Source organism: Trichechus manatus, unplaced genomic scaffold, assembly GCF_000243295.1.
Source record: "Trichechus manatus latirostris isolate Lorelei unplaced genomic scaffold, TriManLat1.0 scaffold00213, whole genome shotgun sequence".
In the NCBI taxonomy this organism is placed as follows: Eukaryota; Metazoa; Chordata; class Mammalia; order Sirenia; family Trichechidae; genus Trichechus; species Trichechus manatus.
This window is the reverse complement of record NW_004444149.1, coordinates 3,907,017-3,933,655: the sequence shown is the minus strand read 5'-3', so window position 1 is coordinate 3,933,655 and position 26,639 is coordinate 3,907,017. Positions and strand designations below refer to the sequence as shown.

Genomic DNA, 26,639 nt, shown 5'->3' with positions numbered 1-26,639 from the left:
GGCCTGACGATCTACTTCTGAAAAATCAGGACATTGAAAACCCTATGGAGCACAGTCCTGCTCTGACATACATGGGGTCACCATGAGTTGGAATTTATTTTACTGCAAACGGGTTTTTTTTTTTTTTGTTTTTGCTTGGTTTTTTTTTTGGTTTTTTAAATTACACCTGTATGCACACAGCTAACCCATTGCCGTCAAGTTGATTCCGATTCATAGTGTCCCTATAGGACAAAGTGGAACTGCCCCATAGGGTTTCCAAGGAGTGGCTGGTGGATTCGAACTGCTGACCTTTTGGTTAGCAGCCAAGCTCTTAACCACTGAGCCACCAGGGGTGGTCTTAAAAGAAGAAAAAAAGAACTGTGGATTACACCAATACCAATTTCTTGCTTCTGATAGTGAACCATAGTTATGTAAGATGGTACCATTGAGGGAAACCAGGTGAAGTGTACATGGGACCTCTCTGTATTACTTTTGCAGCTTCCTGTGGATTTACAGTTATTTCAAAATAAAAAGTTAGGCACAAAAAACAATAGAAAAGGATAAGCCTGGGAGGACCCCTATTAGAAATAAACAGTGCAAGCATTCACAGCTGACATGTTGGTGGGGACTATTTGAGAGAGAGAGAGAAGGGAGGGAGGGAGGGAGGAAGAGAGGGAGAGCTCCTGGTGGCAAAAAGGTTAAACCCTCACCTGCTAACTGAAACTTTGATGGTTTGAACCCACCCAGCAGACCTGGTGATCTGCTTCCATAAAGATTATAGCCTAGAAAACCCATCAGGCAGTTCTATTCTGTCACATGTGGTCACTATGAGGTGAAAATCGACTTTACGGCACCTAAGAACAACAGAGAGAATCAACGTCAAACTAGCTTAATTGACAAAAGGGAATGTATTGGTTCATACCATTGCGAAGGACATGGGGAAGGGGTATCGTGGAATTAGAGAGAGCACTACAGGACCCTGGACTTCAGGGCCAATTGCCACCATCTCACTCTCTCTCATCTCTGCCAGTCTCCACTCCTCTTTAGGGTAGAGCTTGTTCTACCCTTTCCTCTGGTTTTTCAGGCCCTCTCCCCGTGGCAAGGACCTCGTCCACCTGGAGACCCAGCCTGTTGACGGTTGAGCATGGTTGGCCGTGGTTGGCCATGGTTGGCCATGATTGGGCAGGAGGGCTCCTGTTGTTTCCAAGAAGGAATCTGGTTGCGTAAGAGTTCATGAGCCCAGCCCTGTGGCCAAGTAGCTGAGAGAGTTTTGTCATGTGGGTAACACCAGTGGTGACTTGTATTCACAGCATTAAAGTGGAAATAGGTTTAGGAAATAGTAGTAAGAGGCAATGAAAGAGGCCAAAGCTGGGATGGCCCCCTGTGGAATCTCTCCATGAACAGCTCTCTATTCTTCATAACATGGATGACCGTTCAGGACAGCTGGTCCAAAACAGACCAAATCAGAGACAACCGCAACCCCTCCAGACCAAAACTGTATACTCAGCTAGTTACAGAGACAAACTGGTCTTACCGCTTCTAGAGCTAGACAGGACCTTTAGCATGCAGCCCTCTCCCAGATGGGAAAACTAGTGGTTACTCTCTCTGACATGGGACACCTTGGGGCCTTAGGGTCTTCTGCCAAGGACAGAAGCTTGACACTCAAGTTCTCATGCCCCAGAGTCCTGCAGAGAGGCTTCTTCTGGACACTGGCACCTCGGGAAGCCTAGGTGAGGACATTGGGGGACCTGTGGTCAACTATTGAAACACACACCCACACCCATTGGCATTGAGTCGATTCTGACTCACAGAGACCCTATAGGGCATAGTAGAACTAGAACGGCCCCATAGGGTTTCCAAGACTGTAATCTTTATGAAAGGAGGAAGCAGATTGCCACATCTTTCTTTTTCTTTTAAGAATTCAGCTTTTTATTGAACATGTTACAAAAGGAGTATAGTCAAAAAGACCAAAGCCCATCTCAGCATCCGACTCTTCAGATTCTTCTTTCTTTGCTTCCACTTTCTTCTCCTCAGCTGGGGCAGCAGCAGCACTGGACGTGCAGGTCCTCCTGCTGGTGCAGTGCCGGCTGTTGGGCCAGGTCCACAAGCCCCTACATTGTAGATGACGCTCCCAATGTTGATGTTGTCCAGGGCTTTTGCAAACAAGCCAGGCCGGAAAGGTTTAGCGTTTACACCGGCTGCTTTACTGAGGATATTGATCTTATCCTCCGTGACAGTCACCTCATCGTCGAGCAGGATGAGGGCCGAATAGATGCAGGCGAGCTCAAAGATGGGGGCCATGGCACGGGTGTGCTGAGCTGGCGGCTCCCAGACGCAGTGCTAGTCACCAGTTGAAGTCACGGCCTCACCGCAAAGCGGCGGGTTCGAACCGCCCACCTTTGCGTCAGCAGATGAGCGCTTAACCACTGTGCCCCTGGGACTCGTTAACTGTTGAAAAACCCATGGCAAACTCTCCTACCTCTCCAGAAATGAAAAAGAAAAGAAAGGAAGGAAGGAAGGGAAGGAGAAGAGGGAAGGAGGGACGGGGAAAAAAATAGAATAATAACAAGACATCCTCTTTCATCTATTAAATGATCACTTTTAAATAATAAATCCCACTGTCAAAGAATATGCCACTGTTTGTGGGAATGTAAATAAACAAAAATCCTTTTAGAAAACAATCTGGGAACATGTATCAAAAGCATGAAACTATTCAACCCTTTGGTCCAATTGTTCCACTTGCTGGAATGCACACAAAGAAAAATAATTCTAAAATAAAAAGCTACATAAATAGAGGTGTTTATCACAATGTCAGAAACAATTTAAATATCCAACTAGGGTTTGAGTAAATAAATTTGGGCCTGTTACATGATGGAACACATAGCAATTAAAATGTTAAAAGGACTAAAGCAACGTCTCAATTGAATGTATAGCAAAAAGCAACTATGTGTAACCAAAAAAGTTTCTAAATAACAATAATAATAATAGAAGGAAATCTGCCAGCATTCTGGCTTTTTTAGGGCAATGAGGTTATGGGTAATCAACAAAGTATTTTCATTTTCACTGCTTTCTGAATTTTCATTAATATTCTTTTATTTCTTTTGTAATGGAAAAAAAGGAAATTAGCATTTATACTTCTGAGACCCCCAAATTCCTCTCCTTTACTCGATGAATGGAAAAAAAAAAAAGGAAGAACTTCCTAGTGAGCACACACCATATAGAAGCCCCCCATCCCCACCTTCAGTGCCTGCCTTCAAGGCGTAGGGTCTCAGTTCCAGGACTTTAGGGGGCTCCATGGGAATGTGGCCAGGGGCTCTGGGAGCTCTGGGAACAGCCTGGGCGGAGGCCAGCTCTGAGAACATGAAACCATCCCTTGCCAATTTAGTCCTCTCTTCTCCATCTAAATGAAACCAAAGATAGACATCTCTTAATGGCTATTTTCCCAGCTAAGAACTGGATCAAAGGCAATTCCAGGGAAGATGGTTAGAGCATGATGAGTGTACCACCTCCCTGCAGATTGCCATAATTACCCCTGGCCCCAGCAGCAGTCCCAGGGCCCTACTGCAAATGGTAAAGGGCTTTATAAATAAACAACAAGTGACGAGAGACATCATGAGAACCTGTGCAGGGCCAGGCTCCATGGCTCATGACCATGTGACAGGGCAGGACCAAGCTCTCTCCCTTCATGAAAAAGCAGTTCCGAGGATTCACTATGAAGGTATCAAGACGAGACTACATCACGGAGCCCCTGGCATCATGCTTTATTTGAGAATCAGGCAGAGTACAGCTGGCCTTGAAGAAGGACTTCTAAGCCCTCTCAAACCAGGCCAGGTGGGCACAACTGGCTGTGAGGTGGGCTGTGAGCTGCTACAAGAGGGCTGGGCGTAGAATCCTAGGTACATCTCATTTTGATGCTGGAAGGAACAGTTGAAATTATTGTGATGCATCTCCACACATTAATGGAAACGGAGGAGATGGCGGGAAGTAACCAGCTCCCAAACCTGTCCTATTTTTCCCGTCCTGCTTCCCCATGACCAAATATTCCAGTCCAGGCACACAAGAGCAGGCACATCCTGGAAGGCATTATTGACAAGAAGCCATAACTGCTTCAATGTCACCACTGTTAATGCTTAACAAAGAAACAGATTGGTAAATACCGTTAAGTCATTTGTCAAGCACATAAAGATTCTAAGATACAAACTGGTCATAAAATGCATACCAGGGGATATTCAGCTATACCTTTCTCCCAGAAACCTCAGATACCTGACCCCCAGAGTCATATGCACCCCCAGGCTCAGAGGAAATTCTGTCCAGACCCAGGGTTCATGGCCTTTTCCATCAGAAACTCCGTTAAGGACCTCATCATCATCACCCACATTACTTGGGGCTTCCTAACTGGCTTCCCAAGCTCCAGGCTCATCTTCCAGTTCCCGCTCCAACAGAAGTCAGCCAAGACAGTTACTCTCTTGCTTAAAACCCTTTTGCCTAGAGGCAAGCTCAAAACTCTTCAGGATCTAGCCCCTGCCACCTCCCCTAGGCTTACTTTGCCACGTCTCCCTGTCCTTTTAGAACTTTGCAGCCCAGCGACAGGTAACTGCTGGCATTTCCTGGCATGCCACAGAGTTTCTGGCCTTTGTGACTTTACACTTACTTCTCTTCCATCACTCCTCCTTCTTCCACTGAACCCTCCTCTGAATGATACACCTGGGCAAATCTTATCCTTTAACTCAATTCAAGACTCACCTACTCCAAGTATCTTTCCCCACGAGCCACCTCCAGGCTGGGTAGATGCCCGTTTGTGTGGTCTCAGAGCATCCATGGCTTCCTCTACTGTAATGCTTACCACACCATATTCTGGTCATTTGCTTACAATCTGTCTCTCCCACTCTACTGTAGGCAATTTGAGAATAAAGACTGCCTGGCACACAGTAGGCATTCAACTTAACCTCACCAGGGAGGTGCAGCTTACCTCAGAGAAGGTCTCTCACCTTGTAAGGTGGGATGGTAAAGGGTAAAGGGCTTTATCATCACACAGACTTGGATTCAATTTTGACTCTACACTAACCAGCTTTGTAGCTCCAGGTACGTTATTTAACCTCAATGAGAGAAGGGTGTCTCAGTTTTTTCACCTGAAGAATGAGAAGAAGTCTCACCAAGGTTGGAGCGGGATGGTTCAATGAGATAATTTATTTGCAATGCCCCTGGCATGGGAAACTAAACCCAGAAAGCCAAGATGCCAACAGACTCAAGTACTTCAGTCAACATTTGGAGTCACAGCCCATCACCTGCAGTAGCAAGAGACTCTTGCCCTCTACTGTGGGAAGTGATAGTTAGAGGAAGAAAGTGAGAGTTGCAGGAAAGGAAGGGAAAAGTCTTTGAGGGCAAGTAGATTTAGGGGGTCATCCCTCTCACCTCATTCCCAAACTGGCTCCATAGGAGGAGACAGAAGGAGACTTTTGTTCACTGAATATCAGAGCTGGATACGGCATTTAATATACCTTCAATATCTAGGAAAGGAAACAAAAATCCAGAGAGGGAAATAGTGAGTTGGTTGTAGGCAGTCTAGGATTCCTAACTCTTATTTAGGCCAAGATAAGGTGGGACTCAGACTCAGAAGGGAAAAGAGTGAAGACCAGCATCATCAAATATAAACAATTTGGGAACATCCTTTCTCCCCATTGTCTTGTTAGTGGTCTTTAACCTCACAGGTCCATGAACCCCCTGAAGATGAAGACATGTCCATATGTTTATTTCCCCATAACCCCAAAACTATTAAGAACTGCCGACTAGTCTGTGTCTCGTTTTCTTTTTGAACCTCATAAAGAACTTTAAATACAATGGTCTCCTAAATGTTTTTTACATGGACCATTGCTTAGACCAGACACAAGTCCACCACATGACCCTGAACAAGTTCCTTAACATTTTTGTGTTTGTTTCCTCATCTAAAAAATGCAGTCGATAAATAGTTCAGTACCTCCCGTGTAAAGCACGTGCTGAGACTAAAACAGGGAGGTGGAGTCAGGTGGCCTCTCATGTCCCTTCTGGCTCCGATGGCCTGTGATTTACAGGTCTTCCCACAACCTCTGATTCAGACTCCCTGTGTGAGTGATAACAGGAGTCAGAGAAGTGAGAGGAATGGTGGACTCTCCCCAAGGAACCACAAGGTCAGTAAGTTCTCCAGAAGCACCTGCTCCACAGGAAATGAGATGAGCCACATTCTGCACCATCCAGCTTTATCAGAGCCTTTGCCCTGTAATATGCTGATGGGGCAGCCAAGTGAATCAGAGGAGTCTGGGAACTTTTACGATCTGCACAAAGGAGATAGTTATTTGATGGGAATAGAGGTGAGGAGAATGTCTGCACACACCTGCGTCTCTTCTACTGGCCCTGTCTAATTACACCATGGCTCCCAATAATGACAGCCACAGAAATCCAAAGTCTTAAATCTTAGTATTAAATCAGATTAGCCCCAATCTCGCTAGAGGGCTGGGACTGGTCAGAGAAACTACTTAGTCACCTTATCTTAAGATCTGGGGTGGGACAATCTCCCCAAAGATGTCCAAGCTATGGTCCCAGATACTGGCCACTAAGGCTAAAGGGCCCTGGTCCCAAATAACTACCACTCGGCACCTAGGAAAAGACAAGTCACCTACCGTCACCCAGCTACCTGGCTGGACGACTGCCCAATGCAGAGGACAGAAGACTGGGTCTTCTTGTGGATGTATTGTAACCTAACCAATGAGGAATTAAACATACACACACATCCACACGCACACATGCACATCCACACACTCACAAAGTCACATAGATACTCACACTAACCATTCATGCATGGTCACATTTATAGTGTCACAGAATGCTGGCACTGAAATGGATCCAAATGATTCCTAGTCTAACGTCACTATTTTACTGTTAATGAAACTGAGGCCAGAGAAGGTCAGGGACTTGCCTGAGGTCACCCACCTGGTTAGGAACAGAGTCAGTCCTTATCTGGACCTCTGTGCAGTGCATTGTCTACCACATCACAGTGAATAGACAAGTACAATTCAAAGACTGAGTACTACTGTGGAGGCAGAGTAAAAGACATAGAACAAGGAGAATTGGTGGGTGGGGGATCAAGGAAGACTGCATGGAGGAGCTAAATCCTGAAGAGATTTCAGAGTATTCTGGGAGCCCAAATTTGTCCATTCTGATTCAGATTTCACTAACATTCTGTTCTGTAGTAGCTTCATGACCCTAAGTGCTGGTGCATGCATTCTCTAATTTATTCCTCACAAGAAATCTGTGAAATAGTCGTATCCCTTCTCAACAAGAGGAAACTGAGACTCTGAGAGGTTAAGTAGCGTATCCAATACCACACCTACTCTAGGTGATGGAATCAGCCCTAGGTCAGTGGGATCCTGAGTCCCACTCTTTTTCCATGCATCACAGTGCCTCTTACCAAATACCAGTCTTTGATACAAGAGCCGACATTACAGGTAAAAGTACACTTAAATAAGGAGTTATAAGTTAGGATCTCACTTTATTCATCTGAGACTTTTCTTCTTCAGAGTTCCCAAGAGCTTCAGACACAAGGGAGGTGTATTAGTTTCCTATTGCTTATGTAACAAATTACCACAAACTTAAAACAACAAAAAATTATCATCTTAGTTCTGGAGGTCGGAAGTCTGAAATGGGTCTCGCTGGGCTAAAATTAAAGTGCTGGCAGGGCTGTGTCTCTCAAAGGGCTCTAGGAAGAATTTGTTTCCTTGCCTTTTCAGCTTCTAGAGATTGCCCACATTCCTTGACTCGTGGTCCCCTTTCATCTTCAAAGCCAGCAATGGGCAGTCAAGTCGTTCCACATGGCATCACTCTGACACTGACTCTTCTGCCTCCCTTTTCCACATTTAAGGACCCTTGTGACTTCCTTAGTCCCATCTGGATAATCCAAGATAATCTCCCTATTTTAAAGTCAGTTTATTATGAACTTTAATTCTATTTGCTATTTTAATTCCCCTTTGTTATGTGACCTAACAGAAACCCTGGTGGCACAGTGGTTAAGAGCTATGGCTGCTGACCAAAAGGCTGGCAGTTCGCATTCACAAGGCACTCCTTGGAAACCGTATGGGGCAGTTCTACTCTGTCCTATAGGGTCATTATGAGTTGGAATTGACTCAACGGCAACGGGGTTTGGTTTGGTTTTGGATGTGACCTAATTATTCCAAGTTCTGGGGATTGGGATGTGGACATCTCTGCAAGGCCATTATCCAACATACCATAGAAGGATTTAGGGGTGAATTCCAGTATTGTTCCATTGTCGTGAATCAGCTCAATGATTGGCAGAAATTTCTTTACAGGGGTCAAAGTCTGGGGTCTCCCTTGCTGGGTTCACCACCTCCACGAGAACATGACCTGGCCTCTCCATTGTTCTGTACATCCCTATCTGGTTCCTTCCCCATGGGCTCAGCCAAAGCCCCAGAAATGCACGTGGTGTGAGGAAGGTCATCTCATGCAAACTGTTGTAGGCAACTTCTGGAAATCTCATCTAAGCAGATTTCCTCCCCCCACCCCTTTCCCGAGTCTGCCTTGGACTCTCCAAACATCTCACTTGCATCTCTCTACTTCAACAACCTCTTAACAGGAGTTCCTTCCCCTAGGCTGCCTGGATGTAATCCCTACTTTCCAGAAAGACACGGTACAGACATCTCCTCCCCCAGAAGCCTTCCCTGGTTGCTGGCCTTTTCCACCCAAGACTGATGTAAATACCTACTCTAGGGAGCAGGGTAGGGGGTTACATCTGTCTTTTCGCCCATCTTCTCCATCAGGCTGTGAGTCCCTGGGAAGCAGGATCATGAATGACTGAAAGAATGAATGAATGAACTCAGTAATGGAGAATTTCCTGCCTCCTAGCATGCAGGAGAGTTGCTTTGTCTCTTAGACAGCATTCCACAGAAAAGATGAAGGAGATTATGAGGAAGAAGAGAAAGGGAAGAAGGAGGATGAAAAAGAGGAGAAAGGTAAAGGAGGATGAGAATTTGCCCATCCTATACTGATCACCCAGTTCTCAGATTCCCCAAATGACCTTATCTCTTCAGACAAACCCACTGGATATTCCAAATCCCTCCCCTTCACCTCATACAGCCACTGCTCCCACTCTCAGCCTCCAGAAGATTATGTCTCTCACAGGAACATCAGCAAGACTTCCCTGAGCCATCTCTGACCCCTCCCCACTCAGACATCTTTCTCTTACCAAGACATCAAGAAGCTCCACTCTAGTGTTACATCAGTCTTCTGTCCACCAGTCTTAAAAGGTAAAAAATGTCACCTCATCTTCCCCAAGTCCCCTTTTAAAACCTTTTTAGGGATCAAACAGCCAAAACTATGTAAACATTTGGAGACATTTCTGACTTTAGACAAATGGGTCTCTGAGGCAATGATCTAAACCTACTTCTTCAAGTTGAGGAAGCCATCATCTTTAAAGTCTCTGGAACTTGGTCAACTTAGCAAACAAGCACAAGGCCAACAGTTCATGGATTTGTAGCTTCTTTCAGCATGAATCTTTTCTTATTTTCAATTCAATGAGATCCTCCTCTACGCCCAGTAGTCTCCCATAGTCATCCTCTCCATTCCTTCATTAATGCACTACCTCATCAATATTATCTTCCATTATCTTCCAATTGCCATGCTTATGGCACAACCCCAACCCCCCTACCCTCTAGGAACTTACAACCCAGGAAAACAATAATATTTTGTACATAAATAACTAGAATTCCTAATAACAGTAGTAAATGTCATATAAATAGCACAAATAATGAATATTACGGGAGTTCATAAAGAAGTGAATTCATTTCTGCTTCAGAGTAATCAGGAAAGGCTCTTGGAAGGTGGTAGGCTTGAGTGGAGCCTTGAAGTATGCTTAGGATTTCAACACGCAAAGAGAGGGAGGACACACCAGGTAAAAGCTACAGCTACAAAGACTTGGAAGTAGAGAAAACTGGGTGTGTTTGCTTTGAAACTTTCCCTTTCATCCCCCTAGTTTTATTGACCTGAGTTCTAAGAAAAGATTTTCCAGAAGGCAAGAAGACAGACTAAACTTGTTCCACCCTGTCTTCTTGGTAACTATGAAAACTCTGTGAGTAATTCCACTTTTAGGAGGGTGTTATGAATCAAGATTTAGAAGACGGCCTGCCTTCTGCCTTCTTCCTCCTCTTTCTTCCTCTCCACTCCACCCCACAACCAAACAGCAGCAAATGACACCAATTTCCCTCAAGACTTCCATGCAGGAGGCCATAGGCCATCCTCTCTCCAGAAGGCTGTGTACATTTTGTTTGTTTAGAAACACAGGACAAGGATCTTCCTTGGGTCTGAAAGTGGGAGTTTCCAGGCTAGATGAAAGGGCAGCCCAATGAAAAGTCCTGAAACAGGCCATACATGCTCTTGATCCAGACAGACCCCAGGCCTTAGGCAATAAGTCTTCCATTGGGGAAGACAAGATAAGCAAGGTGGATCTTATCTCTCACCACATCCTGAACCAGTTTGGACAGACAAGGAACCCCAGCCCTGATTTAACAGACTGAGATAACGTTTTATAAACATTCTTTCTCTGCTGCCTCTGATGTAAGAGATCTGAGAGAAACCCCTCCCTACTGAGGTCTAGTGAGAACCCAGAGGCCAAAATAGAGGCTGATTTACAAGCATCCCAAGCAGTGACTCAAACCATTGGCAATTTCAGAGGAAGCTCATTATGGTGACTCCACAATTAGGACCTTGGCCCACGTGGCCAGTCAGTCCTGCGGGAGACTGGACCAAGCACTGTATAAAAGTCCCCACTTTGCTAGGCTCCACAATCTGCATCCTTTGCTGAGTCTTGTTGAAGATTAGGTAAGTGGAGCATCTGTGCCCTCTCTCTCCCTGGCTGCTCTGTCTCCTGGAGGCTTCTGTTCTGGCTCTTCCCTGGACTCTACTTTCTACTGATTTTTGAAATGTCTTGCCGTTTCTTGGACCACCCAAACCATCCTATCTGATCTCTCTATCTAGTCTCTCACACCTGATTTTTCAATGAATTAGGCAACAAAAAGAAAAGGAAAAGAACTGTGGTAAGACTGGGGTTTTGGGGTATGGATAGCCAGACAAAAGCTATTAGAATAATTCCCACCTAGAAGACGAATGTCAGAAGGACCTGAGGTAAGGATAGAAAAGTCTACACTCTCTACCTTCCATCTCCCAGGTCCCAGCCTGACACTTTTAATGCAGGTAGTTTCAAATCTTGTGTTTGTTTCAGGTTCTGAAAAATCACCTGAAGATGTCTTTTGACGAGCAGCAGTGCAAGCAGCCATGTGTGCCCCCTCCATGTCTTCAAAATACCCAAGAGCAGTGCCAGGCAAAGGCTGAGGAAGTGTGCCTCCCCCCAGGCCAGGACCCCTGCCAAGAGAAGTGCCTAGCCCAAGTTCAGGAGGTGGGTCTTCCTCAGTGCCAGGAGTTAAGCCAAGAAAACCGCCCACAGCAAGGCCTAGATCCATGCCTACCTCCATGCCAAGACCAATGCCTTCCTCAGTGTGTGGAGCCATGCCAGGAGCTATCCCAGACTAAATGTGTAGAAATTTTCCCACAGAAATCCCAAGAGAAGTGCTCACCCCCTGGCAAAGGAAAGTAGCTACTCATCAGCCCATCTAGGGTCAAGAAGATGGCCAACAGATGAAAATCCAACTCTAGCTCATGCTAAGGTGACGTTCTCCTGTGGTTACTTCTATGTGCAATGTAGCTTCTTGCCTCTTGACTTCCTCAGTATTCCAGGGCTTAGTCTGCATCTCTGAAGACAGTTCTCTCTGTATTTTGTCAATCTCTGTGAACAACTATTGTGTTCAGCAGTCTGGCAGAAGGTCTCGAATGTGGGAATGGTGTGGTTACCAGTGGAGAACATAGAAGCCTATCACAGCTCCCTTGGGTCAAAAATTCACCCAGCTCTGGGTGTGTACCAGCCAAGGATGCCTTCATTCATCTTTCAGTGTCAGACTCAAAACCAACTGAATGTCAATGGACTTTGCACTTACCACCATCATCACCGCCACCACCATGGGTATGTGGAAGAAGAGGTTGGTGGTGTTGCAAAAGTAAAAAATTGTGTAATTTTGTCTCTGCATCCTAAAACAAACAGTGAATAACTGGACATTGTAATATTGGTTGTGCTTTAAAAAAAAAATGAAACAAAAAGTATGAATCCATACAACCAAAAGGGAAAGCCAAGGTGGGATCTCGTGGGGTGCCTGTTGATTTTGGAGCTCTATAGCTGGTTTGCCTTGGGCCCTAATTTTTCACCTTTCAGGGATGTGACTTGTGTCTGTGAGTTAGGCTGGTCTGCTCTCCAGCTTCCTTGCCTTCTTCTCCCTGGAGAAGGTAAAATACATAATAAATCAGATTCTAAGACTGATTTCTGACTTGATGTGTGCTCTTTCCTCTCCACCACCAAACCACTTGCCATCCTTATGATGATTATGTTCTTTATTTTATTTTTGAAAGTCTTGAGTCAGAATAAAAACCAGATCTCATAGGCTTATAGAACAGCAGTGCTGAAAGAGTTCTCATTAAGGATCATCTAGACCAGCCCACCCCACATACAACATATCAAATGCTCACCTATGCACACACCTCACAATGAGAAAACCCAGCAACGGGATAAGACTTGCCAACACTCAAGACTTTGGGTACAGGGTCCTTTCCTCTACAGCATCTTTCCTCTCTGATCCTTGCTTTCCAGAGGAAAAGGCTGAAATGCGGAGAAGGGAGTTGTATGAAAGAATGGGCCCTAAAACCATTCATGTCACCTCCAAAGCGTAGTATCCCCATCAGAAGGAAGAAATAAGCCGGAGATGAACACGAACTCAAGGAACAAAATTGTCTGCCATGCCGTCTGGCTGGATTTAAGGGTAACTTCCCTGCACCCTAATTTCCCTCCAGCTGTGTAGGAATCACAAGGCTGTGGGCTCTGTGGTTGTGTGAAAAGGCCAAGGACGTCCTGCACAGTGCTCTGGCATTAGAACAGGGCCCAGAGACCCCAAGGGTCATCCTCTTGAGGGGTGAGGGGGCTCCTTCTTCATTCCCCTGGGTCCCCTTTCTACCCAGCATGTATGGTTGTACCTTGGCAGAGGGCCAGAACAGCTCCTCCCCAGAGGCTGTGTGGAAACAGATGCCTCCACTGTTGGGCTGAACTGAGGGCCTTTGGGCACTGGGATCACTCCAGTCTCTCCATCTTAGAGATTTCTAAGGCTAGAGAGAATTGGGAAATTCTTTAGGGGAAGAGTTCAAGAGGTAACATAGGGCTGTCATGCATTCGATGAGTCCTCAGATGTCACGTGAGGCCCTACATGTGCCTGGCCCTGAGCTCTATGCACATTCTCGAACCTAGTCCTGACAGTAACCTCAGGAGGTTTGTGTATTTCCCTTCATCAGACAAGGAAAGCTACTCTGATGTGTTAAGGAACTTGTCTGGCCTCACAAAACTAGTAAGTTGTGGAGCCAGGATTCTAACCCGAGATCCTCTGACTCGAGAACTGAGCTCTTATTTGCATGAGGCAAGGGCCTGTGGCACCCAGAAAAGACTTCTGGAAGCTATCTTCTTCTCATTCATTCATTTACCCATCTAAAAAGTGCTCACTTAACATGTACCAAGTGCCAGGCACCATGCCAAGTGTTGGACAGACAGTGATGAATCAAGCAGATGAAGCGTCCCTGTGCAGGGAGCTGGAGAGTCATCTTTCCTGCAGGCCACACATGTCAAGGGAGCCTTTCTGAAAACCTCCTGGACACTTCAATTCCCTGAACATTTCCTGATGTCTGACTCACGGTTCTCTTGTCTCCCCTGCCTGGCTGGAATAGGTTTTCTCTTCCATGTTTTAACCTTAGAATAAGCCAGCTACTCTCTGAGACCCCAGCCAGCAGAGAAGCTTTCCTGTCAGTGGAGCTTCCGATAAGGCTAAGAGAGACTCTGACACCTCCAGCCTGGCTCAAGTCTAGGAAGCTTCTTTGTTCTCTGACAGTGAAGGAGTGTACAGATTGGAGTCTATGATCAGACGTTCAGACGCTGAGAGGAAACCCGGGGCTAACGAGCATGGAGAGACCAGTCAAATCAGTGAGGGAAATAACCCACTGATGACAGGACAGGGGTAGCCTCAGTAGATCTTACATGGATGGGAAGGGGATGAGCCTGCAGACTGCAGCCAAGAGGACAGACAGGGGAGAAGGTGTCAGCCAGGTGGTAGGCTGTCATCTAGCCCTGTCATGGGAACCTTCCTCGTACTCTTAGAGCTGTGAGCCGGCCTTGCCTGGGCTGCTGCGGCTGGAGCGCTGGACTCCAATGACATAGCCCTGGGCCACAGGACACAGAGCCCAGAGGCCATGGGGGCAGCTAGGACCAAGCACATGTGGCTATACACTCCAAGCTGTTTGTATCTGTGCTGAAGATGCCTTCAAGAAAGGGGAGGGGGTACATTACCATGAGGGTCCCCGATGCTAAGGATTTTAATGGAAAGTTAACTCAATATGTGACAAAGTGGGACTATGGGCTCCACATGCAAAAAGAAAAAATACAAACATGCAGGAGTTCCAATGAGAGTGGTGTGGATTCATTCATTCATTCAATAGAGAGTTATGGAGGACCTATGAAGGACAAGGACTATGCCAGTCTCCATAGACATGTGATCAGGTGGGAGTGGGTGAGTGCAAGAGCAGTGGCCTAAAAGACTTTCATATTAGAAAGTGTTGGAATCTATTTCATCTAGAGACAAAATCACCACCCATATGTCAATTTGTCTTAGAAGTGTAGTGGCTTATGGGTTGCTATGATGCTGGAAGCTATGCCACCAGTATTTCAAATACCAGCAGGGTCATCCATGGTGAACAGGTTTTAGCAAAGCTTCCAGACTAAGACAGAATTAGAAGAAAGGCCTGGCGATCTACTTCTAAAAATTAGACAATGAAAACACTACGGATCATAACAGAATATCGTCCAACATAGTGCTGGAGATGAGCCTCCCAGGATGAAAGACACTCAAAATACACAGTGGCTGCAACAATGAACTCGAGCATACCAAGAATCATGAGCAACATTTTGTTCTGTTGTATATGGGGTCGCCATGAGTCAGAGACAATTCTGTGGCAACTAACAACAACAGAGAAGAAAATACCTGAGGGAGCAGGATAGCTGTCCTCAAGTATTTTAAGTGCTTTTATAAGGAAGAGATTAGATTTCTGTGAAGCTGTAAAGGACAGAGCTGGGACCAATAGACCAAAGTGACAAATTTTGGTTCAGTTAAAGAAGAACTTTCTCATGATCAGATCTGTTTGATGGTGGCAGGAGCTACCTTTGGACATGTTGTACTCCCATTGACTGGAGGTATGAAAGCTGGTGGGCGACAAGCAGACTGAGCTCTAAGATTCTTTCCACTCTGACTCTGAGACTAGTCTCCCTTCTTGGGTAGTTTGGGGCTCAACGACAGGGGGCACCTAACGGGGAAAAGATGAGTCCAAAGACTTGACCCTGAGGTCAGGCAGAGAGGAGGCTCCACTGGCTTCTAGAACATTCTTGGGAGGCCCATTGAGGAACCCAAACACCCGGGGACCAGCAGAGTATGTGACCTTGGCTTGAGGCTAAAGGAAAGGAGGAGGGCAGGGAAGTTATGGGAAATGACTCCCCCAGATTTGGGAATTTTATTAAAATGTCTTTGGAACACAATGCTTAGGGGACACTGAGCTTCTTTTAAGGGCGATGGAAAAATTCAGGAACGGTTAATGGTGATGGCCGAACAACATGATGAACATAATTAATGTCAAAAAAAAAAAAAAAGTCTTTGGAGCTCACATATGCTTCAGCCCTGAGCGGCACCTTACAGTAACTCCTCATTGCCTTCCAGACCCATTTCCCCCTTATCACTAGTTTTTGTTCTTTTTGTTTGTTTGTTTGTTTGTTTCATCTGGACCTCTTCTCCTTTCTCTCCTAGGCCCAGCTGGTCCACCTACCCCATGTGCATTCACACCTGACAAGTCATTGCAACCTCCTTTCTGCCTGCACCTGCCTCTCTCCACCTGAGGAATCTCCCCCTACTTGTCTCTGCCCATCCACAGGTTTCAAACTCATCTCCTCCAGAAAGCCCTCCAGGATGTCAAGCCCATTTCCTAATATACAGAGAGGCCCTGCAACATTTCAGCTTGGGCTCTGTCCAACTGCACTGGTCTAGGGGTGGTGTCTGTAGTGCCCTTACAACCTCTTGTGTGTGAATGACCTGTGTCAGGATGAGAGCCCCAAATGACAGGGCCTGGGCTATCATCTTTACCTGACTTCACAGGACCAACCACAGTGATGTCTGAGACACTCATACCATCAGCCACCAACATGTCCTCTGAGGCTTTGCTGGTCTCTGGAGTCACCTGGGAGGCCTCATTTATTGATAAGGTGATCAACCATCCCAGTTTTCCCAAGACTGGGGATTCCTGTGACTCAAAATTTTCAGTTTCAAAATTGGGACAGTGCCAGGCAAACCAGTATGAGATGATCAGCCTGAGTAGCTGGAAGACATGATGACTGGTGCTGTGGTAGCACAGATAGAAAGCAGACAAGAGTCTCCATGCTGGAGGAATTTACAGGCCAAGATTGGAATAAGTGAATCTTACAGAAAACTGAGAACCCAGAAGGCCTAGTGCCCACCACCCAGCCCCGCTCTATGGTTCCATTCTGTGTCTGTATTGGGTGGGGGATGCTAGATCAAAAAGAAGGTGCCCAGTCTAGCCTTGTATAAGCAAAAACTGACAGATCCTGGCCTAGAGAGGTAGTATAGTGAGGGATATCTCCATGATCTGCCCCCATCCCAACTGCCTTTATTAGCCTCAGGAAGAGAAGGCTTCTGCTAGCAAGTAGGTAGCAAAACATACTTATTCACTCTTGTTCTTCCGTCACTCCCACTGACACTTATCTCACAACTGGAGATGGTCGGAAAAAAGATTGGCTGGCCCATCTAACCTCAAGCTCCTCCATCTCCCCCAGTCCTCATCCAGTCTCATAACCAACCTTCCCTCCTTTAGAAGATGCTGGGACAACTATTCTCTTCCCAACAGCTCCATCAACTGGCCATAGGGGCCCTCGGCTCCTGCCGGTCACACCCAGCCAAGGCTGACTCAGAGATAGCCATATACATTGGGGTTGGCAGAGGCTAGAGTACAAAGGTGAAGCCTCCAATAGAGTAGAGGAGGAGGGCTATATGTGCAAGACGGAGCTAAACAACTTAGGGGACAGGGGCAGTATCCATGGTGGTTCAGGCATGGGATAGGCTAAGGAATCAGACTGCCTGGATTCAAATCTACACTCCACCACCACTATTCTTTCATTTAGAAAAACTTTTACTGACAGTCTTCTATGTGCCAAACACTGCTCCAAGCACAGGAGATATAGCAGAGAACTAGATGCATAGAGTCCCTGCCCACAGTGCTTACATGACAAGGGACAAGGGGACAGACAATAAAACAACTAAGCAAATGCATAAATAAGAACATTCCAGATAATAGGCCTGTGAAGAAAATAAAGCAGAGAGAGACAGGGGGCAGGGGTGTGCTTTAGCCAGGGTAGTCTAGAAAGGCCTATCTGAGCAGAAATGTGAATTATATGAAGGAGCCAGTCATTTGGGGACCCAGGGAAGAGCGTTAAAGCATAAACAACAGCAACTTCAAGGGAGCTGTGCAGGCCAGATCACTTCTGGGGTCTCATTCTGGATGCTGCCTTTGAAAGTGTATGCTGACAGACTTTTAGAGTCCATCCAGATGAGCATGAGCAGAAGAGCAAGACCTTGTCATATGAGCAGTGGCTGAAGAATGGAGCATTTCATCTGGAAATGATAAGACTCGGGGTGTACACGATGGCTTTCTTCAGATCTTTCAAATGTTGAAGAGACAGGCAGTGGATTTATTTGATGACTAAGGTACTGAAGAAGAAAAAGCCTGGTGATCTGCTTCCGTTAAGATTATAGCCAAAGGGGCAGAGCCAAGATGGCAGACTACTCAGGAACACTAAGCCATCCCTCTGCAACAAAGACCAAAAAAAAACAAGTAAAACAGATATAGACGTCAATCCTGGAACCCTGAACCTTAAATGAAGGGATAGAATATTAGATTGGAAGCCACTGAGAAGAAAAAACTGATAGAAAATGGTGAACTAGTAGAGATATGGAGTGGCGGTTCCTGGCCAACCAGCATGACACAGCATGGCCATCTTGGAATAAAGCCAATAACCCCGCACTAAGAATGCAGAAAGGCACTTTCATGGAATTCTCAACAGGAGATAGAGGTATGGTGCTGACACACCCAGAACTAAGTAAGACCATGTTCACTGGCTGCAGCTCAAGGAAGTTCCCAGACACTCTCACATGTTAATCACAGGAGCGCGCTCCTACAACCCCAACCCCTCTGGTGAATAGTGGCATAAACTGCTCCATCCTGGCAGCCTGAACTGCCAGGGACCACAGTATGAACCCACCCTATTGCCCTCCTCCTTCTAGCTCCATTCCCTCCTTTTACACCTCTGCCTGTCTCCTCCACCCTCCCTGAGTGGAACCAGCCTGGCCCCCAGACACCTACCTGCCAGCTACAGACCCACCCCACCACATATCATCGCCCCAAGCAGAACTGGCCTAGCCCCCAGACCCCTCCTCACTGGCTCCAACCCCACACTGCCACATGCTGCAGCCTTGAGTGGAACTATCCTGGCCCTAGACCACTCCCACCAGCACTTGCACTTCCCTGACACACACCGTGGCAACGAGCAGAACCAGAGCCATGAAAGTGGAGCTGCTCCAGCCCCTGGCCCCAGGCCATTTGTACTGCAGACTAATGACCCATACCTTCCCCTCCCTCTCCACCACCTAATCTGCCCTGCTGCACCATAGCTGATTGACCAGCCCTGCCCATGCAGACAAGGTAGTGAGAACCATTATGCCCACAAGCAAGCAAGCAACAAAGCAAGCCTAGCCCACCCGCCCAGACATAACCAAACAAAAAAGCAGGACAAAATAAACAAACTTACAATCAATACATAAAGAAAATAAAGCCTGAATGTCTCAGAGACAGCACACAATGTAGAACATATTTTTTAAAAAGGGCAAGATGGCTCCTGTAAGTGACCAAAATAAAGCACAAGATGACCTTCCGGTTGGAAAGAAGACACTGGAACTACCTGATGGAGAATTCTATTCTAATATTCAGGGATGTCCAAGAGCTTAGGAAAGAGATCAAGGAAAACACAGACAAAACTAAGGGGAAAAAAAAAACAGACAAAATCAAGGAAAATGCAGAGAAAGCAATAGAAGAATTCAGGAAAATAATACACAAACAAAATGTCAAAATAAATAAACAATTGGAAATCATACAAAAACAGCGATTAGAAATGCAAAAAATAAACAACAAATTTCAGAAATAGACATTGTAATAGAAGGTTTTAGAGGCAATTTGAAACAATGGAAGACAGAATCAGCAAAATTGAAGACAAATCCATGGATACCACTTTGTTAGCGAAAAAATCAGAGAAAAGAATGAAGAAAAGTGAAGAAAACCTAAGAACTATACAGGACACAATCAAGAGCAAAAATTTGCACTTGCTTAGAGTTCCACACTAGGGGGAGAAAATGGAAAACACAGAGAGCATCATTGAAGATTTGTTGACAGAAAACTTCTCTAATATAATCAAAGGTGAAAAGCTGGCCATCCAAGAAGCTCAACAAATCTCATATAGAATAGACCCCAAAAGAAAGTCACCAAGACATATCATAATCACACTCACTAAAAACAAAGACAAAGAAAGAATCCTGAGAGAAGCTCGAGAAAAACAGAAAGTCACATACAGATGGGAAACAATAAGACTAAACTCTAATTACTTGGCAGAATCCATGCAGGCAAGAGGACAATGTGATGACATATATAAAACATTGAATAGAAAAGACTGCCAACCAAGAATGATACATCCTGCAAAACTCTCACTCAAATATGATGGCAAAATCAGGACATTTTCAGATAAACAGAAATTAAGGGAATTTGTAAAAACCAAACCAAACTTACAAAAATTATTAAAAGGAGTCGTTCAGTTAAAGAACCAACATCAGACAATGACTTGAATCTAGGACACAGGTCAGTGTCAGCAAGATACCATCCTAGGTAATGAACTCTCAAGGATAAAATAAAAGATTTAAAACAAGGACCAGAGATGTCAATGTGTAAATGACAACAACGTCATAACAATAAAAAGGAATAAACAGTGTAGGTATAGAAGTTTCAAATGGCGAGGAAGTCAAGGCAATATCAAGTAATAAAAGACTGGTTCAAACTCAGGGAGATAAGAGTAAATTTCAAAGTAACCACAAAGAAAGTTAACAAACCTACTCATCAAAATAAAAAAGAAAAATATAGTCTCAGTAAACACAAAATCTATAATAACAAAAGAAACAAAAAGAAATTCCACAAACAAAAGGAACTAGGCACAGGAGAGTAAGAGGAATAAAGAAAAGGTCAGCACCATAAGAAAAGCACTACCTAATGACAACAATAACTCACCTATTGATAATCACATTGAATGTAAATGGCTTAAATGCACCATAAAGAGTCAGAGAGTGATAGAATGGATTTTAAAAAAAAGGGACCCATCAAAATGCTGTCTACAAGAGACACACCTCTGACACAAAGACATAAATATATTAAAAATCAAAGGACGAAAAAAATATATCAAGCAAACAGCAGCCAAAAAAAGAGCAGGAGTGGCAATACTAATCTCAGATTAAATAGACTTCAAGGCAAAATCCACCAGAAAAGACAAGGAAGGACATTACATAATGATTAAAGGGACAATCCACCATGATAACATAACCATAATAAATATCTACACACCCAATGACAGGGCTCCAAAATACATAAAATGAACTCTAACAGCACTGAAAAGAGAAATTGACAGTTCCACAATAATAGTAGTAGACTTCAACATACCACTCTCAGTAAAGGACAGAACATCTAGAAAGAAACTCAGCAAAGATACAGAAGATCTAAAGGCCACAGTCAAACATCTTGAACTCATAGACATATATCAAACACTCCACTCAAGAGCAGCAACATATACATTCTTTTCCAACACACATGGAACATTCCCCAGAACAGATCACATCTTAGGCCACACAGCAACCCTCAACAAAGTCCAAAACATTGAGCTAATAATATATAGCATCTTTTCTGATCACAGTGCCAAAAAAAGCAGAAATTAATAACAAGAAGAGCAAGGAAAAAAAAGATAACATGGAAACTGAATAACACCTTGCTTAAAAACCACTGGGTAATAGAAAAAAAACAAAGATGAAATTAAAAAATTCTTAGAATCAAATGAGAATGAAAACACAAATCAAAACCTTTGGGACACAGCAAAGGCAGTGTTCAGAGGTCAATATACGGCAATAGACAAAATACATCAAAAAAGAAAGGGACACAATCAAAATGTTAGCCCTAAAACTCGAACAAATAGAAAGAGAACAGCAAAAAAAAAAAAAACCACAGCCACCAGAAGAAAGGAAATAATAAAGATCAGAGCAAAAATAAACGAAACGGAGACTAAAAAAAACAATAGAAAGAATCAACAAAAGCAAAAGTTGGTTCTTTGAAAGGATCAACAAAATTGAAAAATCATTGGCCAAATTGACAAAAGACAAACAGGAGAGGAAGCAAATAACCCAAATAAGAAGTGAAATGGGGGACATTACAACTGACTCAACTGAAATAAGAAGGATCATAACAGAGTACTATGAAAAACCATACTCCAACAAATTTGAAAACCTAGAGGAAATGGACAAATTTCTAGAAACACACTACCTAAACTAACACAAACTGAGGTAGAAAATCTGAACAGAGCCATAGCAAGAGAAGAGATTGAAAAGGTAATAAAATAAAATTTTAAAACTCCCAACAAAAAAAAAGTCCCAGCCCAGATGGCTTCACTGGAAAATTTTATCAAACATTCAGAGAAGAGCTTGCACCAATACTATTCAAACTATTTCAGAAGATACAAAAGGAAGCAATACTTCTGAGTTCATTCCATGAAGCCAGTATAACACTCATACCAAAACCAGGTAAAGACACCACAAGAAAAGAAAATTACAGACCAATATCTCTCATGAATATAGATGCAAAAACAAAATTCCAGCCAATAGAATTCAACATCTTATTAAAAAAATAATAATGCATCATCACCAAGTGAGATTCATATCAGATATGCAAGGATGGTTGAACATTAGAAAATCAATCAGTGTAATCTACCACATAAATAAAACAAAAGAAAAGAATCACATGAGCATCTCAATCAATGCAAAAAACACATTATATAAAGTCCAACACCCATTCCTGATAAAAACTCTCTATAATATAGGAATAAAAGGGAAATTCCTCAACATAATAAAGGGCATCTATATAAAACCGAGAGCAAACATCATTCTCAATGGAGAGAGGCTGAAAACATTCTCCCTTTAACACCACTCCTATTTAACATTGTGCTGGAAGACCTAGCTAGAGCAGTAAGGCAAGAAAAAGAAATAAAGGGCATCCAAACTGGTAAATAAGAAGTAAAATTATCCCTATTCTCAGATGATATGATAGAGAATCCTAAAGACTCCACAAGAAAACTATTGGAACTAATGAAAGATTCAGCAGAGTAGCAGGGTACACGATCAACATACAAAAATCAATTGGATTCCTATACACCAATAAGGAGAACTACAAAAAAGAAGTCAAGAAAGCGATACCATTTTTAATACCCCCTAAAAAAATAAAGTACTTAGGAATAAATCTAACCAGGGACATAAAAGACCTATACAAATAAAACTACAAAACACTACTGGAGGAAACCAAACAAGACCTACACAAATGGAAAAACATACCACGCTCATAGATAGATTGACTCAACATTGTGGAAAATGTCAATTCTACTCAAAGCAATCTACTAATACAATGCAATCCTGATCCAAATACCAACAGCATTTTTTAGAACAGAAAACTAATCACTGACTTTACATGGAAAGGAAAGAGACCCCAGATAAGTAAAGCACTACTGAAGAAGAAGAGCAAAGTAAGAGGGTTTTCACTGCCTGACCTCAGAACCTACTATACAGCTACAGTAGTCAAAACAGCCTGGTGCTGGTACAACCTCAGACGCAGTGGCCAATGAAACAGAATTGAGAACCCAGATGTAAATCTATCTACCTATGGCCACCTGATCTTTGACAAAGGCCCAAAGTCCATTAAATGGGGGAAAAACAGTCTTTTTAACAAATGGTGCTAACAAAACTGGATGTCCATCTGTAAAAAAATGGAACAGGACCCATACATCATGCCATACACAAAAACTAATTCAAAATGGTTCAAAGACCTAAATATAAAACCAAAAACAATAAAGATCATGGGAGAAAAAATAGGGTCAATGCTATGGGCCCTAATATATGGCATAAATAAGATGCAAAACATAACTAACAATACACAAACACCAGAAGATAAGCTAGCTAACTGGGATCTTCTAAAAATTAAATATGCTCATCAAAAGACTTCACCAAAAGAGTAAAGAGAGAACCTACAGACTGGGAAAAAAATTTTGGCTATGATATATCCAACAAAGATCTAATCTTTGAAATCTATAGGAAAATCCAACACATCTGCAACAAAAAGACAAATAATCCAATTAAAAAATGGGGAATGATATTGTCTTAGTCATCTAGTGCTGCTATAACAGAAATACCATAAGTAGATGGCTTTAACAAACAGAAGTTTGTTTCCTCAGAGTAAAGTAGGCTGAAAGTCCGAATTCAGGGCACCAGCTCCAGGGGAAGTCTTTCTCTCTCTGTCAGCCTTCTCATCAATGTTGCCCTGGACTAGGAGCTTCTCCGCACAAGGACCCCGGGTCCAAAGGACGTGCTCTGCTCCTGGCACTGCTTTCTTGGTGGTATGAGGTCCCCCTGTCTCTCTGCTCACTTCTCTCTTTTATATCTCAAGAGATTGCCTCAAGAAACAATACAATCTTGTAGATTGTGTCCTGCCTCACTAACATAACTTCCTCCCATCCTCCCTCATTAACTTCATAGAGGCAGAATTTACAACATATAGGAAAATCGCACAATACCAGGAATCATGGCCCAACCAAACTGATATGCATATTTTGGGGAGGACATAATTCAATCCATGACAGATATTAACAGACACTTCACAAAAGAAGACATTCAGCCAACTAACAGACACATGAGGAAATGCTCACAATCACTAGTCATTAGAAAAATGCAAATCAAAACTACAATGAGATACCATCTCACTCCAATATTACGGGCACAAATCAAGAAAAAACAGAAAATAACAAATGTTGGAGACATTATGGGGAGATTGGAACTCTCGTGCACTGCTGGTGGGAATGCAAAATGGTACAGCCATTTTGGAAAATGATATGACACTTCCTTAAAAAGCCAGAAATAGAAATACCATACGATCCAGCAATCCCACTCCTAGGAATATATCCTAGAGAAATAAGAGCTGTCACACAATAGACATATGCCCGCCCATGTTCACTGCAGCATTATTCACAATAGCAAAAAGATGGAAACAACCTAAGAGCCCATCAACAGATAAATGGATAAACAAACTATGGTACATACATACAATGGAATACTATGCAACCATAAAGAACAATGATGAAGCTGCGAAACATCTCACAACATGTGCTCCCTTTGGCAACACATATACTAAAATTGGAACAATACAGAGAGGATTAGCATGGCCCCTGCACAAAGATGACATGCAAATTTGTGAAGCATTCCATATTTTTTCACCTGAAGTACAATAAAATAAAAAATAAAAAAAGCTCAGAGAACAAACAAATCTACATGAGCCATGACCTTATCTAAAAAAAAAAGAAACTCACAACATGGATGAATCTGGGGGGCATTATACTAAGTGAAGTAAGTCAATCACAAAAGGACAAATACTGTATGAGACCACTATTATAAAAATTCAAGAAAAAGTTTGCACACAGAAAGAAACAATCTTTGATGTTTATAAGGGAGGGGACAGGTGGGCAGGGAAAAATACTAACTACGTAGTAGATAAGTGACAAATTTGATGAAGGGTAAGACAGTATACAATACTGGGGAAGTCAGTACAATACTGGGGAATTTGACCAAGGCAGAGTCATAGAAGCTTCCAAACTCCCTAAGGAACAGAGTTACTGGGCTGAGGGCTGTGGGGACGATGGTCTCAAGGAACATCTAGCTCAATCGGTATAATACAGTTTCTAAAGAAAATGCTCTACATCCAACTGTGGTGAGTAGCATCTGGGACCTTAAAAGCCTGTGAGTGGTCATATAAGATATATCTACTGGTCCCATCCAGGCTGGAGAAAAGGAGAATGAAGAAGACAAAAGACACAAGGGAAAGAGTAGTCCAAAGGACTAATGGACCTCAACTACCACAACCTCCACCAGTCTGAGCCCAGAACAATTAGGGGGCACCTGGCTACCACCACTGACTGCTCCGACAGGGATCACAATAGAGGGTCCTGGATGGAGCATGAGAAAAATGTAGAAGAAAATTCAAATTCACAGAAAAAGACAAGACTTGCTGGTCTGACAGACTGAAGGAGCCCCAAGAGTGTGGCCTCCAGACACACTTTTAAGTCGGTACTGAAGTCACTCCTGAGGTTCACTCTTCAGTCAATGATTAGACAGGTCTATAGGGCAAACAGAAACCCTGGTGGCATAGTGGTTAAGAGCTATGGCTGCTAACCAAAAGGTCAGCAGTTCGAAGCCACCAGGCTCTCCTTGGAAACTCTATGGGGCAGTTCTACTCTGTCCTATAGGGTTGCTGTGAGTCGGAATCAAGTTGATAGCAACAGGTTTGTGGGTTTTGTTTTTTTTTGTTTGTTTGTTTGTTTGTTTGTTTTGTTTGTTTTTGGTGTAGGGCAAACAATAACACACTTGAGGAACGTGCTTTGCAGTTCAACCATGTATACAAACTAAACGGGCACACCAGCCCAAAAGCAAAGACGAGAAGGCAGGAAGGGTCAGGACAACTGGACGAATGGAAACAGGGAACCCAGAGTGGAGAAGGGGAGAGTGTTGACACATCGTGGGGTTGGCGACCAACGTCACAAAACACTTCGTGTATTAATTGTTTAATGAGAAACTAATTTGCTCTGCAAACTTTCACCTAAAGCACAACGTGTGTGTGGACGTGTGTGTGTGTGTCTGTGTGCGAGCGCATGTGTGTGTGTGTGTTTTAACAGAAAAGCCCATGTAGAAGGTCAGCCCGTTGAGAGGAAGAGGGGCACCTGCTCAGTTGTAACAGGAGGGAGGATGGGAAGACAGGAGAGAAGGCAGGTGGGTTTGTTGATGTTGTTGTGGGTAGACAAGGGACCCCCCAGCTGAAGGCTTCTATTTTCTTAATGAAGGACAAGATGAGGTCCAAGGTCATCGGCTGAGACTACAAAAGGGTAGGAAGTGTAGGAGTTGAGGAGAGAAAAAGAGCCCACCAATACGCAATGAGTGACAGCCCTAACTCTCCCTGGAAGCTCTCAGAATATATGAGAATTTGCATAATCTCTTTCCTCTGTAGGGAATGGTCTGTTCCCCGCTTGTCTTCCAGGTAAC

General features: G+C 43.8%; 1 protein-coding gene, 1 non-coding gene and 1 pseudogene across 2 annotated transcripts; 2 read left to right on the top strand and 1 right to left on the bottom strand.

Moving 5' to 3' along the window:
* Nucleotides 1-1,900: 1,900 nt before the first annotated feature.
* On the bottom strand, nt 1,901-2,280 carry LOC101360106 (60S acidic ribosomal protein P1 pseudogene; annotated as a pseudogene).
* An 8,974-nt stretch (nt 2,281-11,254) lies between these two features.
* On the top strand, nt 11,255-11,611 carry PRR9 (proline rich 9). Its single transcript, XM_004388608.1, has one exon. It carries the CDS (start codon nt 11,261-11,263, stop codon nt 11,609-11,611), a length of 351 nt encoding a protein of 116 aa, XP_004388665.1. The 5' UTR covers nt 11,255-11,260.
* A 13,102-nt stretch (nt 11,612-24,713) lies between these two features.
* LOC111822798 (U6 spliceosomal RNA) lies at nt 24,714-24,820 on the top strand. Its single transcript, XR_002825907.1, has one exon. It is a non-coding gene; the product is annotated as a U6 spliceosomal RNA (small nuclear RNA).
* The last annotated feature ends 1,819 nt before the right edge of the window (nt 24,821-26,639 follow it).

Excerpts from the sequence above, each read along its gene's own strand:
- PRR9 (XM_004388608.1), top strand. The coding sequence starts at position 11,261 with ATGTCTTTTGACGAGCAGCAGTGCAAGCAGCCATGTGTGCCCCCTCCA.